This window comes from Cheilinus undulatus, linkage group 12, assembly GCF_018320785.1.
Source record: "Cheilinus undulatus linkage group 12, ASM1832078v1, whole genome shotgun sequence".
Lineage (NCBI taxonomy): Eukaryota > Metazoa > Chordata > Actinopteri > Labriformes > Labridae > Cheilinus > Cheilinus undulatus.
In genome coordinates this window covers 29934404-29950262 of record NC_054876.1, presented here as the reverse complement: position 1 = coordinate 29950262, position 15859 = coordinate 29934404, and the positions used below count along the sequence as shown (strand labels likewise).

General features: G+C 39.3%; 1 protein-coding gene across 7 annotated transcripts in view; it reads right to left on the bottom strand.

Annotated features, from left to right (window-relative positions):
* The window catches only part of fryb (furry homolog b (Drosophila)), an 85351-nt gene that overhangs the window by 29387 nt on the left and 40105 nt on the right, over nt 1–15859 (bottom strand). For all 7 annotated transcript variants that reach the window (XM_041800986.1, XM_041800981.1, XM_041800982.1 and 4 more), the window contains exons 10-30: nt 15608–15706; nt 11683–11784; nt 11064–11167; nt 10721–10829; nt 7310–7396; nt 6537–6708; nt 6319–6451; nt 5731–5838; nt 5401–5527; nt 5175–5288; nt 4756–4920; nt 4352–4438; nt 3999–4258; nt 3682–3871; nt 2982–3106; nt 1889–1946; nt 1430–1521; nt 1027–1199; nt 664–824; nt 451–561; nt 66–220 (exon numbers count right to left, since the gene is read on the bottom strand). In XM_041800986.1, coding sequence (XP_041656920.1) covers nt 66–220; nt 451–561; nt 664–824; nt 1027–1199; nt 1430–1521; nt 1889–1946; nt 2982–3106; nt 3682–3871; nt 3999–4258; nt 4352–4438; nt 4756–4920; nt 5175–5288; nt 5401–5527; nt 5731–5838; nt 6319–6451; nt 6537–6708; nt 7310–7396; nt 10721–10829; nt 11064–11167; nt 11683–11784; nt 15608–15706 — 2732 coding nt within the window. The remainder of the gene's footprint in view (nt 1–65; nt 221–450; nt 562–663; nt 825–1026; nt 1200–1429; nt 1522–1888; nt 1947–2981; nt 3107–3681; nt 3872–3998; nt 4259–4351; nt 4439–4755; nt 4921–5174; nt 5289–5400; nt 5528–5730; nt 5839–6318; nt 6452–6536; nt 6709–7309; nt 7397–10720; nt 10830–11063; nt 11168–11682; nt 11785–15607; nt 15707–15859) is intronic.

Genomic DNA, 15859 nt, shown 5'->3' with positions numbered 1-15859 from the left:
TAAGAGGGCAGTTGGATATTCAGTGTCTTTGTTGTAGCATTTGTAATAAACTCATAATTCCCCACCTGTTACCACAGACGGTGGCAATGGCCTTGAAGCAGCCAGATGCGAGCTGGTAAGACCCAGTAAAGCAGCGATCCACTGCCCAGTTAAAAAGATTGATTTGGTCTGGGTTCAGTTCCAACAGCAGGATGACAACCTCGCACCCTAGACGGTGCACCTGGGGGGGAAAAAAACGTAGATTTTTAGCTACATAGTGCGGCAAGAGGAGCAACAGTGTGAGTGCATAATTGACTTCTACGTATTTTGTCCTGGTGTAAACTAGTGTTAAAAAATTCCAAAAAATGTTCAATTTTCATGAGAAAATCCACATGTGTATAGACCATTTTATTAATCAAAACACCATTTTCACAGCTGAGTGCAAAAGGGAGAAGCAACATTTGACCCTACCCGCAGGTCATGGCAGGCCAAGATGTTATCGAGCCATTTGTACAGATAGCCATCAGTAGAGAGTCCCACATTGTCAAACACTGGACCACAACACAGAACTGCTGACATGGCCTGTGGGACAAAAGTTAAGTTAATGCTAAGGTTGTGCAGATGCATTGACACAAAAACTTAACAGAATAGCCTCAACTGTGTGGTGAGAATAGTTCCGTCAACCTTGAGAGCACAGTACTGGTAGCGAGTGATTTGGTGGTTGCGGTCGCTGTAACGATCAAGGGGAGTGAACATGACGCTGAAGGGTCCGGCCCACTGGCTGAAGAGGATGAAGAGGTGGTGTCTCAGAGACTGCTGAGGGAAGAGGAAGCGCCTGTGGTGAACTGCACAGGTGAGAGTGAAAGAGAGAGAGAAAATAGGTCAACTTAGAGTAGAAAAACTTTACTTTGACGGACTGTATATTCACTATCTATCAAGGAAATTTAGTCTGCAGATGCAAAACACTGTCAGAGCCACAACATCTGAAAAAATACCAATGAACTTTAACATATACTGTAGGTATATAAAGAAATCTAAATAATTTACCAGGAACACACTGGATGAGATTAGCCACCATCCCACTGAAGTGTGCTCTGATGTCTTTAAGCACATCCAGCTCCTTCTCATTTTCAGCCTCCAGGAGCATCCGAGTGAGATCCACATACTCCAGGAACAAGGCGCCCAGAGCCAGGGAGTCACGCTCCAATGCTCCATTAGTGCTTTAGAGGAGGAATCATGATTTTAGCAACCACAGAGATCATCTTAGAAGTTTGACAGAAAATCATAAATATGCATCGCTGAGCTAGAAATTAAAGGAGGAAACGAGTAAGTGATGGATATTTTTGTATATAAGAAAGAATGACACCTCAGTTACATGAGCTGTATTACATAATGAAACATCAAAACCAAATTAACTAGAGGGCATTTGGAGTTTAAATGTGGGTGGTACCTGTCACTGATGACTCCTGCATTAGCCAACAGTTCAAAGATCCTCAGCAGCTGCAGTCTAAGAAGATCCCTCCTCTCTCTGCGCTTCTTGTTCTGCAAAAACACATAGCCAAATCTGTTTCCCCTGGAAGTTTGTGCATGTTTTTTAAAGTTGGGTAATAAGTTTCTACGAGGAAAAGTGGCTAACCTTTAGCTGAAGTAATAATTGATAAAGTTCATTCTCATGAATAATAAAGTAACGACTTTAATGACTGAAAAGGATTGCCAGCAGCCATGAGCAAACACATTGAAAGATACACACCTTAACCTTTATCAACAGCATTATTTACATAAACATTAATCTCAATTAACACTCTACCAAGAGCATATTTCTTGACAGTTTTCTGTCTGGGATTAGTGGAGTAAATCTTATCTAGCAGTTCTCTATCCTTCTCTCTTTCTGTGGGTGCTTGTGTGTTACCTCAGGCCTCCGTTCAAGTGCTTCCTTCATCAGCGGATGGAGCTCTTCAACCAGCTCTCTATAAACACACAGGATCAGAGAGGGAATCAATTGATTGCTCCATTTCTAAATGACACTGGCTAAATCTCCTTCCTTGTAAATGGTAAATGGACTTAAGCTCATATGGTGCTTTCTGAGTCATCTGACTACTCAAAGTGTTTTTACAAACTGCAGATCACCCTTACCCATTCACATCAGTGTTAACTAATCCCATCCATACACATACTACATACTACTGGTTAATCAGTAAGATCAAATTAGGGTTAAATGTCTTCCCAAAGACACATCGACATGTGGCTGCAGGAGCTGAGGATCGAACCCACTCATCCACAGCCACCCAGATGGAGGTGAATGAGGATATTCTGATTTAAGGAGAGAGCCGTTTGTAACAGATATCTATCTTGTGCAGCCTAAATGTCAAATGCCCTTAAAACCACTAATCCTCACACAGTCTAACGTTAGACAAATTCGTCTGGGGGATACTGATAATCTCTTTCATAACAATGGGCGCCCTATTGGAAAACAGTTGGAGTTAAAAATAGGTGATCTTTTCAAAATGAAATACCTCTCTCTCACAAAGGATCCTCTGTCTATCAAAAAGTGCTACATTTTTGTCCCTCTGAGAAACCTCTTCTACATCAGAGGCCCAGGTTTTTATTTTCTCTGCTGAATGTCTCAGAGGCATGCAGCACATTTCAGTTATGAAGTGAATGTAAAGACTGATGGGAATAACTAATAAAGGAAGGCAGGGTTAAGAGACTGATGAATCACACTGTTCTTATGTAAGAGATGAGGAGCAAATCTAGCACATCATTCATTTCTTTTGTATCCTAAATGTAAGAGTAATTCACCGTCAAAGAAAACACACCAAAGAACAGGCCTGAACAGCATTACATAATGAATGACAATTTATGAAAACGTATTCAAGATTCAAGCCATTTCAGCTTTAAATTGGACATTTGTCCATGGAATGGACAAATAGATGGCCTACATTGTACACTTGAACCCGGTGTAGTATGTGTAACAAGTATTGGCAGTGTTGATATTCATTTACCTGAAGACCAAAGCATTAGTGCATCCAAATCCGAGCACCAGAGACTCTGTGATCTCCAAACTCTCAGCTCTCATCAGAGGAACAAGTTGTTTCAAAAGCCATGCTACTGAGGGAGTGCCTATCACCTGAGAGACAAAAACAAATATACAGACATGCAGCAGGTATCTGAATTAAAAAGAAATAAGTCAAAAACAAGTCATTATTATCCAGAATATTTACAATTTCTCTCCTCTTTAAAGATCTGAAACAGGGATCATCAACTATATTTGCACAAGGGTCAGCATTTTTCTTGACAGATACTGTGGGGACCACACTTTTGGTTAAACTGAAATATACTAATTATTGTGGTCTTATTAGCATGGTGTTGTTTAAATGTTTGTACTTTTTGTATCCTTTAACAGTGAGGTCAGTCCTGATCATCTATACTGCAGCCAGCCACAAGAGGCGACTGAGATACTTTGCTTTGGTGGAGCCCATCACTGGTTTCTATTATGCTGTGTCATTATTAGTGAAAAACACATGCAGGAAACAGGTCTTTGGTTTTAACTCTCATGCAGGAGTGTTTTTCTGATGTGTCTAATATTTCTTTAATTTCTCTTTGTTTTCTAATACTGCTGGCTGTGCACCAAACTGGTCCTCTGGCAGCAAAGATAACCATCCAGATTTTTTATTAACTTTTGTACTTTGCAGGCAAACATACCTTGTTGTCGTAAGTGACGCTGCCATCGGGTGTGGTGGCTGTGATCTCTGGTGTGGAGGCTCTGAGGTGACCAGGCGACATGATGCTTGGCTTAGCCACACCCAGACACAGGATCAGGTAGTTTCGCCATAAAGACATGTAGCTGTCGCTAGAGCCTGCTGTGCTGGTCTTCTTTGCATTCACAGGACTGCTGCAGGAGACAAGAAGAAAACAAGCAGGTGGTTGGGTATCTAAATCTTTTATAAACATGGATCCTTTTGTGAATGATAAGTGCAAAAAAGAAACTACTAAGACATAATTAATGTGTGTTCTTGTACTTTGGGTCGACCAGTGGCAGCAGCAGTTGTAGGCGTGTGAACACATAGGGCCAGGCATATCCCAAGGCGATAGAGCAGTGTTTGGGCAGGTGTTCCTGCCGCAGGAAGATGTGCAGACAGAGCACCCATGGGTCCTTCATGCACTGGGCAAAGATCCAGACGTGGCTGGGACTCTTCACGTCGTATGAGCTGCTCACCAGACGAGCCGTCCACTCCACCAACCACTGTAGGTCAATGTTGTGGTGGAGTGGCAAGGTAGACTGGAGAGGCAACAGAAGAGACACAAAAGAATTTAACAAAATAGTTTATTTCTAATATTTCTTCAATGTAAATACTGCTGCATGTAAACTTACTGAGTCAGACACAGCTACATGAACAAAGCTGTCCATTACAGCTGGGCTTAGCTGGTCCATGACTTCTATCATGGGCTTGTCGTCATCCTGGAGGGGAGGACATTTATAGAGTCAGCTATTTTTATAACAGCGTCATACAGTGTGAGAGAATTCACAGGCTGCATATGCTGCATATCTGATCACAGTGACAGTACAGTCAATTAGATTTTCCTCAATCATAAATATTTCCAAATCATTCTCATTGTGTAAAAACTTAGAAATTGCTACCTATAACATCATGTTTAACTTCCGTTTGAGTGTTTATGTATTTCAACAGTCACTTAAATCTAGGAGGAAGTCTAAAAAGTGAGATGCTGGTGATTAACTTTAGATTTTTTTTGTTTGCATGGGTTCCCTGTTCATACCTCAGCATGTCCCAGAGCTGTGAAGAGGCACCGTATTTCTCTTAACACACCGACTGCCAGCTTCCTTGTGCTGATCTGACAAGAGCAGAGCAGCAGAAGAGCCAGGCCCTCAACTGCATGGAGAACTGAGCAGTGAGGGCTTCGATCAGGCAGTCTAGGGCTGGACTGATGGAGAAAAAAAGACAACAAAGGGGGAGTAAGTTTAGGAAAAATTATACCTTCATTTTCACAGCAGGATAAAACTGGACCAACCAATCATCAGGGGTAGATAGAGGACATTTAATGTTATTTGTGGACACAAAAGGACAATATGCACTGTAACTTTGAATGAAGACAGCATAATGACTGGACTAAAACAGGAAAAGAGACATCTGTAATGTGACCATCACCATATTAATTTTCACACAAGCTGTACACACCTCAACTCCACCGCGCATCTTGCCCTGCAGCTGCAGAGCTAACCTCCACTGTGTGAGCAGCTGGAGGAGGAGCTTCACAGACGCATCCTGCAGACCCTGATGGGTGTCTTGGACCTGGAATAATTTATACAGAATCACATTTATAGATTAGGTTTCTGTGGCAGAGAATTATTTTAATGCATTATGTACTCTTTTCATACTTGTGTAGCTGCTAGTTCAGTTATACCTCACGCAAAAGAAAATGTGTGTAACCAAACAGGACATCTTCCCTCCAGTCTGAGAAATCAAGCAACAGACTCTGCAGGGAGTTCTGGGAAATGAGACGAAGTTCATCATCCATGTGTACCGTAAGTCTGAGGAATAGATGACAAACATATGAACAAGTTAAATAGTTTTACCACCTCGCTCTAATGAATTTCTTTAAACAAGCTTCAAAACAAATAAATTAAAACAGATAAAATCATCAGTGAAAATAAAATAAACATGTTTGAGTGTATTGTAAAAACAGTATCTTGTCACACATAATGGACATTTAGATATCCTGTTTAAAACTCACCGTGAGAGCAAGTCTATAAGCTCAGGTTTGGACATGGCATCAGGAAGGATACGAGGAATTGCTGCCACACACGTCCTGAACAGGTCGATTTTAGGCTTCCTTTCACCTCTGTCAAAGATAAAAGATGGGCTATGAGCTTTGTGACACTTTCTTAAGGAACAGAAACTTGGTTCTTGCAACATTTTTAATTACAACAATTAAGATAAGTCTTTAGGGTGGCAGAAGAGAGAAGTGGCCTTAGAAGACTCAGCTCCAAGAGTTCATGACCTATTCAGCTTGTCGCTTGATTTGCCAATCAAGGATGTTAGGAACAACCAGAAAAACTTCTCTGCTTCACTTTACAAGGTTTGGAAATTACATAAGGCTTGGCAACCTTTTGTTGATGATGTGGAGGTCTTTTCAGTGCATATGTAAAATGTCAATTTTCAGCTACAGCTGCAGCTTTTTCTCATGTTATCAAAATTCTATGGTAATTTTGCAAAACTTTAAAACTTTCAGACAATAAATATCCACAACCTTTTATTTGAAAGTGCCTGTTAATTACAAATGAATAGAATGGTGCTCAATACCAGGATTATAGTTACATACGTGATCATGTCTTCTGGTTCTTTATTGAGCATCTGGACACTGGTGAGCATCATACAACGACCCACTTCCTTGTCAAGGTGTCTCAGGATGTTGTCCAAAGACTTTCGTACCTGGGAGTAGTAGAGCGACATGCCTGTGGAGAACAGAGACAGACATTTATGACAACTGTCAAATCATACAGGCTCTTAACTTTAAAACCTCATCAAAAACACACAGACCTATTAGTTTGGCTTCCTCTTCAGTGAGCGTCTTGCTGAGATAAGTTTTCTTCTTCTTCAGAGAGTTTCCAGATGGCAGAGTGGCTCCTGTGTTGGGCATTGGAGGCTCTCCATCCTTCTGCTGAAGGGCGTCTGCTATCACCAGGAATGCCCGCAGACCTATGTTCATACGCTGGAACACAGACAACACATATCTTTAGTCCATGCTAAGAAGTTTTTTAATATAAGACATGATACTAGCCAAAAAAAGATGGAATTAATGGTTTTACCACCATGCTGTCATCTCCTCTGACACCTTGCCCTGAATTACAGGTATTCAAGAACTATTCAGAAATAGTCAGTCTTGTAACTGAAGCTTTTCTTCACTTTTGAAGCTCATATAGAGTCATCATTATCAATGTTCTTTCATAACCGTATTTAAAAAAAGAAATCCTCACAGGAGCAAACATTTTCACATCTTCTTCAGCCCCTCATCCCAGACCTGTAAAATGACTTTACTGTGTGAACTCATGGGATTTCCCCTTCAAACTTCGGTAATGTGAACTACTTGTTTCTTTTCGTAAGACCTGTAATTACATTGTTTATGATGAACTCCCAAGTTGCTCCTTCATCCTGGTGATACATGTCAGAGCTCTAACAGAGAGCTTATTGTTCTTCACTGCCCCCACTGTCTGAACACTACATATAAATGTTGGATTGCTCATCCTTGATACATGGCCAGCAGATACTCCGTTTATCTATGTGATTGTGTGTTCATGAATGAAGGTCTTTACCTCTGGGTTGAGACTGAAGGCTTTGGCAGGTTTCCCGACACTCAGCAGGTCAAAGATGATCTCTTTCATGGCGAAATCCAGTCTCTCCTGAGCAGAGGACAACATACCGGTGTTACAGGATTTTGAAAAGTTAATATGCTGTGAGGAATCTCAGTGCATCAGTGTTATGTCATTGACAGTGCAAAGTCAGGACATTTTTCATTGCATAACTGCTCATAAAGAGAAGTGACAAATGTAGATCAAACAATAGATGACAGGAAAAACATTATAGGAAAATTATGAGCCTAATGTCTACTGAACTAAAGCAGTACTTACAAATGTTTTTGAAACATGAAGAGTACATGATCACAGCCCCTTTTTATGCTTATTTCCAAAACAAACCTATTGTAGTCTAGTGTTTTCAGAGCTAACCATCCTGGAGGCAAAAATACTCTTAGCGTCTCTTAGCGCCGCTTCTGTTGCTGCGCTCACATCACCCATATACCCAGTGCTTCTGCTCTGCTTCCTACAGCTTCTCTTTGCAAGTACCTGATCTTACATATTGTTATCCAACTCCATCTTAACAATAAACGGGTGAGTGCCTTACTGCTTTGTTAGTTAGAACAGGCAAAAACCATCATTTACTAAGCTTGAGGTCATTTGTAAGATTACCATTAGCTAGAGTTTGACATGACACACAAACACTGCAGGCACACAGAGTGAGTAAATTCTTTGCCAGCTAACATTAGCTTGATCTTAACAGTTGCTGAAAATTGAATTCAGATAATTCATTTAATGTATTATTGCTTTTGTTCTAATGTTGTTTTTTTCCCCTATACAGAATCCCACAGCTCCTGTCCAGCAAGGAAATTCAGAGGGAGCTACAGCAAAAATGTCTCTAGTCCAGGATATCCTACAGTACCTTTAATAATGTTTCCATGCCAGATCTGTGGACATTAATGTAGTTCTGTAGTGGCCTATGGGAAACTTCAGTTTATAGTGATGCAATATTTCTTTACAACCAAATTTTTTGATATTTATTGTTTGTGTTATAATCTTCTTAGACAGCAACGCTTAAAGCAGACTGCTGTTGTCAGTCCTAAACAGACTTATTTTCGTTTTATTTTAGTGTTTTAAGTAGAATTGAAGTTTTAAGTTATTTTCTAAGTTATGAGAAAGTTTGATGATCCTAAGAACCATCAAACTCATTAAAAACCCAATATACAAACAAATAAAAAATTTGCCAGTTATTGTTAAACCTTGAAAAGTTGACTTTTTTGCAGAAGGTTTTGGCACGACAGCAGCGATACTTCATACATACCTGTATGTATGTTCAATTTTAATAAAGAGACATGGTTTGAGAAGACACCTTGAAGTTTTGTTATTTGTCTTGACATTTTAAGTTGCAGTTTCAAAGGCTATGTTTATCACATTAAAACATGGTGTTTATAACATGACATGTAAGGAGTAACTTATCAAATCACTAGGTTTAGAAAAATAAATATTTTGTCAGTTTTGCTAGAAGGAAATGAATTCACAGCAAGGTGTAGTATTTTGCGATAATTCACTGTAAAAATCTGCAAATTTACTGTACCTCTTAAGAAAAAGTGTAAAAAAACGATAATAAACTGCTAATCTTTTTAACAGCATTTTCCTGTTAAGGTTTAAAATAAAAGCTTTTTGCTGTATTTATAAAAACAGTAGCAAACTGTAAATTTCAGCAACAGCAATATACCGTTAATTTTACAGTAAGTTCCTGGCAACCCTACTGCCAGCAGGGATAGACTCACTACCTGGCAAACCAGGCATTTCTTGGGGGGTCTACACACTTTTGGGCCAGTATGATTTATTCGTTTCCATTATGTACCGGCTCCATAGAGGTGCTGCCCCTTATACTGACTGTGGACTGGTCCGATCACGTCTCCTAAAGGTCTGTTTGTCCCCTCTCCCATCCCCACTAAGCTCCCACTTGAAAGTGAAAGTATTCAGAGGAAACAAACTTATGCGCCAAAACGATCGACTGGAACAGTAAATAAACGCCAAATGAAAAAAAAAAACAAAAAACAGTCAATCAAGATGCTGCAAAATTGTCAAAGACTCTTAAGTCCCTATAGGAGATGATCTAATGCTGGTGAATATCCAGCTACATCATGAGGAGGAGGGGGCAGCAGGAGAGGCTGGTGTGTGACAGGGGAGCAGAGGTGTTACAGGTGAGCCTGAGAGTGAAGCAGCGAATGAGCTCTGTAGAGTATCATAATATAAGCTAAAAAGCATTATTAGACTGTGGGTCTCCTTTATTTATGAAGAAAAAATAGTATGAGATTAAATCTGTAGCTCTTCTATGATCTGAAGAATGAAAAGATGCTTAAATCCTCTTACTACACCTTAAAAGTTCTCCATTGAGACTTCTTTTACTTTGAGTTTTCATGAGTTGAGAAAAGCAGCTTCAAATTTGTTTTTATTATCATTCCAGTAAATCTACCGGACTGAAGACAGTAATTTCTTACTGTAAGCATTTATTTTACATTTGGGCATTTTTTAGTTTGAAAAGAAAAGATGATAAATAATAGCAGACATTTTTTAAGTAATTATTTGCTTTTTCTCTTGAGTAGGGCAGATGTGTCCACCTTACTCACCTCTGACCACATCAGAACAGTGAAACACCATTAGATGTGTCTGTGCCTTACTGCTGAGCTCTCACTGAGACTTGACTTCTCCCAGTAATCTGTAGTGGATTACATTGGATAATATTTATTCTTTTCAGGTTTTCTATATATCCTTGAATAAAGGAAAAATATCAGTGCATGCAGCTATTTTACAATGATCATTGTTAGTAACCCAGATACAATAACTGCTTAAGAAAAGCACTCTGTAAATGAGGTTATGGGTGCTGGATAGACAAAAAGTATTATCTATGAAAAAAGGCCTGAAGGATATTTTGACTCTGGGATTTTTCTTCAGGGGACAATTAAAAACATTCTGTTTCTATGTAATTGTGTATTTTTTTTAAGTAAATATGGAAGTAATTCAATATGTTTGACCTGTTTTAGAAAATCTATCATGAAGAACTTTTTGCAGTAACTCTTGTTAGATATCTTGGTGACAGCAGAGAAAAATAAATCTCAGCAGAAGACACATTGTTGGTTACATGTAACAAACAGCAAACCTCACTTAATATCTGAGGGTCTGAAGCAGAAAGGTGAGGAAAGTGGTTATAATACCCACATCTCATAGGTACAGGAAAACCAAAAACAAGGCACGGTATGGCACAAATATTTAAAGAGAGCTTCACACACCCCAATAGACTCCTAAGCACTACAATGGACATAAAACTTCTGTTTTCATTGCATACATCTGCATACCTTTGGTATTTTCTCAAGCAGAAGAGTACCAACCCTCAGGTAAGTTTGTTCATTATTCAGTCATACACACCTGTGCAATAAACTGGATAATCTTGACAAAGATGTTAAGGGGCATATCTCTGGGCACGACACTCCGACTCCCTTTAGGGAACAGAGTGGAAGTGATGGACGTCAGACGACTGGGGAAAAGAGGAGAGCAGAGGCAAGTTTATATGTATTGCTATCATTTCAAGGATTAGATACATTGCCCACATGATTCTAAGACATGCACAATCCCAAAGAAAAGCAAATAACTACAAAAAAGGCGAAAACCTGTGCAAATCACTGACTTTATAACTGAGCTGTGTTTGAAAGAAGTAGTATTACAGAGCGATAGATAAAGCTTGGAGAAAACAAAAACATGTGGCTGTCACCTCTGTGTTCCAGTGTTGCTTTCACACTTTATTCGGATCATGTAGACCCACAGTAGGCGGTAGAGTGATTCCAGGGCCACACGTGCCATCTTGGGATCCTTATTCTGCATTTATATAAACACAGAGAACATTAATTGTTTTATTTACAAGTACAAATAGAGATATGATTTGCTTGCAGCCATACAGACAAAGTTTCTCATAGAAATGCGATAACACCCTGTTAGACATTCCTAACATACTGTACTCTGCAGTTATGTGATAATTTACTACGGGCTGTACACAGTCTGCTTTCTCAGCATTCACAGTTTGATCATAAACTCAACTTTTACTGTAGTCTTAATGAGCCCCAATCAATCACTACATTCTTAACCTGCTGTGTTTCCCTGAAGGCAACACATACTGATGGCTGATTTTAAAGTATTAGTGCAGTGGAAGTGTGAAGTAGTTCACTCATGCATGCAGTTACAGTTTGTCACTTTATCAAAACTGTTCCCCATGGGCAGAATTTATTGCACAGTGAACATAGCCTTAGTAGAAGTGCAAAACTGTTAGCAATCTAAACAAACAACCCCCACTATGGTTATTTTAGCAAAGGCATGATGCAGACAGAGGAGCTGACCTTGAGATTTGAGAGGCAGTTGTTTAGGAAAATGTGCCATCGGCTGAGGAAGAACTGTTTCTGACTGACACACAGCAGACAGGTCACCAGAGGATACAGAGCCTGAAAAAGAGAGCGAGACAACAGATGGGACACATTAGCATCAGGAGCTTCAGACGACAGGCAGCAAAGCATCTTAATCTAAAGGTCATTATTATTTAGTGAAAATATGTCATAAACAACCACGTTGGTTTCAGACACCAAATCTTAAAAAGAATCACGCAAAAAGCTTGAAAATCTTAAATTGAGCCTAGGGGTACGGTCCTAAAGTAGCACCGATCATATCTCAGTACATTTGGGCCAGTACTCCTCTGCTAAAGCCCCACTAGACTGTGGGGTCACCCAAAGCTCAGTCCCAGGTCCCCCTCTGTATCTTTGTATCTCCTTACTTTAGGGACAATTTGGAGAAATAAAAAATATTTTTCCAGTGCATATGACTTCCAGATTTACCTGCAAATACAAGTCGAGCTTGACATCTGTCCTTTTTGCTGCTCTTATTTGTACTATTTATGACTGTCTTGTACTGTGTTTTATTGCCTTCTAAATCTTAAACCTCCGCTGCACTTTGGTCAGCTGTGGTTGTTTTAAACATGCTATAGAAATACATTTTGACTTGACTTGATAAGCTCAACACGCAGCTGTTGTCATTGTTAACTATCAGTGGAGCTACTTGGTGAATCAAAGTCTTGCATTAGTCGATTGGAAGAATAGTAAAAACATCTTTTCAGCCATGAAAAGCCTCCAGTGTGGTTCTTTGCTCATCTTTTAACAAAAAAGTATGGTCCAATTCTGATAAAGCTGCCACTACTGATGTATTCATACTAATCTTTTCACCAGCTTTCAGTACGACTAAAACACGCCTGTGTCTACTGCCCTTCTCTCCTCAACTGAAGCTGACTGATCTGGTCTGACTTTGGATGCGCTTTTCAGATTGAAACATTGTAAGATGGATCTGTCTGATGACAGACATTGAATCTGGCCAGTCCATTGGCTTTGTAAGGTTAACAAAAAAATGGAATAACATTATTTCAGATAAACCACAAAAAATGTCAAAATCATGTTTAACAGGGCATTGGTTAGCCTAGGAGTTAGGCTACACAGCAAATGTACAGACTATTGTCCTAAAGCACAGGGTTGACTCTGACCCTTGGTTTCTCTGTGTCACGTCATTCACCATACTCTCTCCCTGATTTCCTACTCTATCTACTGTTCCGGCCCAAATAGAGACATAAAAATCTTTAAACTATTTAACCTGTTTTCCCCAATCAGCGATATCTTTTCTTGTATTTTTCTCCTATTAAACAAAGCAAAATAACAAGTCAAAAAGCAAAGGCATGAAGCATGGGTGAAGAAAATGTTTAAAATTATGGAAGAAGTGTTATTGTAGTCATCTTAAGTGTAGAGATCACACTTTAAAGTTAACTTAAAAGCAAAATATCCCCTTTTGGCTTTGTACTTTTTTGCCTCTTGCACAGACAAAACCAATTAAGGTTTACAAGGAAATCAGTTTATTTTAAAGTTCAACATAAAGTTCCCATAATGGCATGTGAACTTGGTCTCTAGTCTGTTCAACCACCTGTACAGGACATGTAAGTCTGCATACAGATCGTTCTTCAACCTGAATGTTTAGCTAATGATCAGTCCAGGTCCAGTTACACCCTTGTCATGAACGTTTCGTTTGTGGAAAGGATCGTTTACCTGTCACTTCTTATCAAGATGAGTATTTGTTATCTCCCATTTCAACGTCTCTCAGACACCCAGAATAACAATTAAGGAAATACACCACATTTCTGCCATTCCTGTCATGTTTAGCACTTTTTCAGTACAACGGTAGGTTATTGTTATGTTTTGTTTGGGTGCATACCTGCGCACTGTTCGCTTGGAAAAAGTGAAAAGACAGACAGTAGGTGTGCAAAGAGGTGTGTGGGGTCAAGAATGCATGTTTCTTTAAGTATTTGAAGAATCTGTTGAAGGACGCATACATACTGGGCCAGTGACATATCTGCAGCCCTGACATGAGTCTTGGTCCCAGCATGAGGGATGCTTTCATGCAACAGCTAAAGTCACATAATAAAGCATCATACAGAAGCCTGATGTCATGATCCAATTGCCTATCAAAAGGGTGTAGAGTCAAAGGCATTGCTATATTTATGAGAAAAAGGAAAAACAAGTCCCTAATGCTGAAAAAATAAGCTTTTAAAGCAATTTTTGTGAACAAAAAAAATGATTTAAGTCCTATAGATTCTTTAAATATGACGTCCTGCAGCAGCAGGGACCTCCTGATGGGGGGCAAGAAGTGATTTCTACATAGAGACGCTATCAAAAAGACGGGTTTGGAGCTGTTTACGACTATGCCAAGTGTTCAAAGTGCAAAAATAAAAACAATCTTTATTCTTAAGATACTTTTGTGTTCTGAAATTGTTGAAATATTCAGACAAAAAAACAAAAAAACTCACAAAGAAACGACAGCAGGCAGGAATTCAGGCAGGGATTAAAAAAGTCTTCATCTAAAGCCTGGACAAGTGTATGGTCTGTTTCTACAAAGCAATCTGGTTTGGTTCAGTACAGTTTTCCAAAGGTTAAGCACATTAAGCTTTGATCTTAGCTGTGTTTTCTCAGCTGCTGTCCAGCCTCGCTTGTTGTGACAGAAATCTGTCTCTTTCTGGAGATTCAGATCAATTATGCCGCTTAGTAGAGCTGGTTGTTTGGCTCCCAAACTGCTCATCATTTACAGTTTGGCTTTTTAAATGTGGATTAAAAAACAACAAAGGATGGAGGAAAGAAAATTGGCACTAAAATGTGAGCTAGTTAACATGGCTCTCATTATAGAGCCCTTTCATAGAACAGGCCTGTTTGTGAATGGCACATCATTACTTGGTTGCTTACCCTTCAAAGTTTATTAGATAGATACAACATCACAGTTTCAATCAAAAGCATATTTGTGGCAAACTGAGGATTTTTTACTATGTTAAAGTGGCTCAGCTAGCCTCTTAGCTCAGCCAGAGTACCTTGGGATATTAATCACCTCCACACCAGGTAAATAACTTAAACAGTGGGAAAAAAAACAGTATTTTGTAAAGTGTAGGGATCTTACTGAATGTATGTAGAAATTTTCTGATGAGAATTGCAGTGTACAGTTCAATTTAGAGAAGTACCAAACATACTTCATTCCCATTCATTACCAGTGGGTTTCCCGCACTTTCTCATCCCCAGCAGACATTCAGGATCACATGATTGCAAACAACCTATAAACAAACTTTTGCTAGAATTTTATAAAATGCATGTCTTGAGATAACAGTAGTTTTCTGCACTAAAATAGGTCAAAATAAGTTTTAATAGACTTGTAAGAAGTCGGCTTATGCTGAAGAAAGTTAAAAATGTGTTTAAAATTCCCCTTTAACTTTGTTTAAGGGGTAAAATACTCAAAGTTCAGAATTACAAACCAAGATATCTTTAAAGTAAGAATAAGTATAGAGTTCATGACATTTGGAAGAAACGTATCCACATACAGTATATGCAACACTAGTTCAGATATAGTTACAATAAATTACCTTTTATCCAATAATGTTCAAACATGTCCTCTGACAGTTTTTTATACCTGCTTGAAGGCGTGCTTGTTCATGTTACACCCTTGTCTTAATAAGGCAGATCTACTGTGTCTAATTTGCTGACTTCCTCTCTGTGCCCCTGCTGTGGGCAACTATTACCCATCTGGCACTGCTTCAAAATCCAGCACGTGTACTGCATACCACACTTCTGCCTTCTTCCCACTGAGAGATAAAAGCCCACATGTTGGAGGGGTTTAGTAAGTGCTCTATCCGATCGCTGTTAATGGAGGGGAAATGGAGAATGTTCAGCAGTGATGAGACTGAATAAAGAAACTTACCAGAGAGTGCTTCTTCCTCGAGGATAGGTCCAGCGTGGTATCGTACAAGCTCTCAACAAAGTTTCGTAGACATGGCACGTTCACCTCATTCTTCACAGTCTGGGAGAGAAAAAAATATGGCAGACGTTACATCCAGTCATATTTTTCATGAGGAAGATACTGGTTTTTGAATTGGTGTAAATGTGCATCAAGTAACTTTGTGATCATAAGTCAAAACGACTACAGAATCTTCATACCAATAAATGTAAGTGC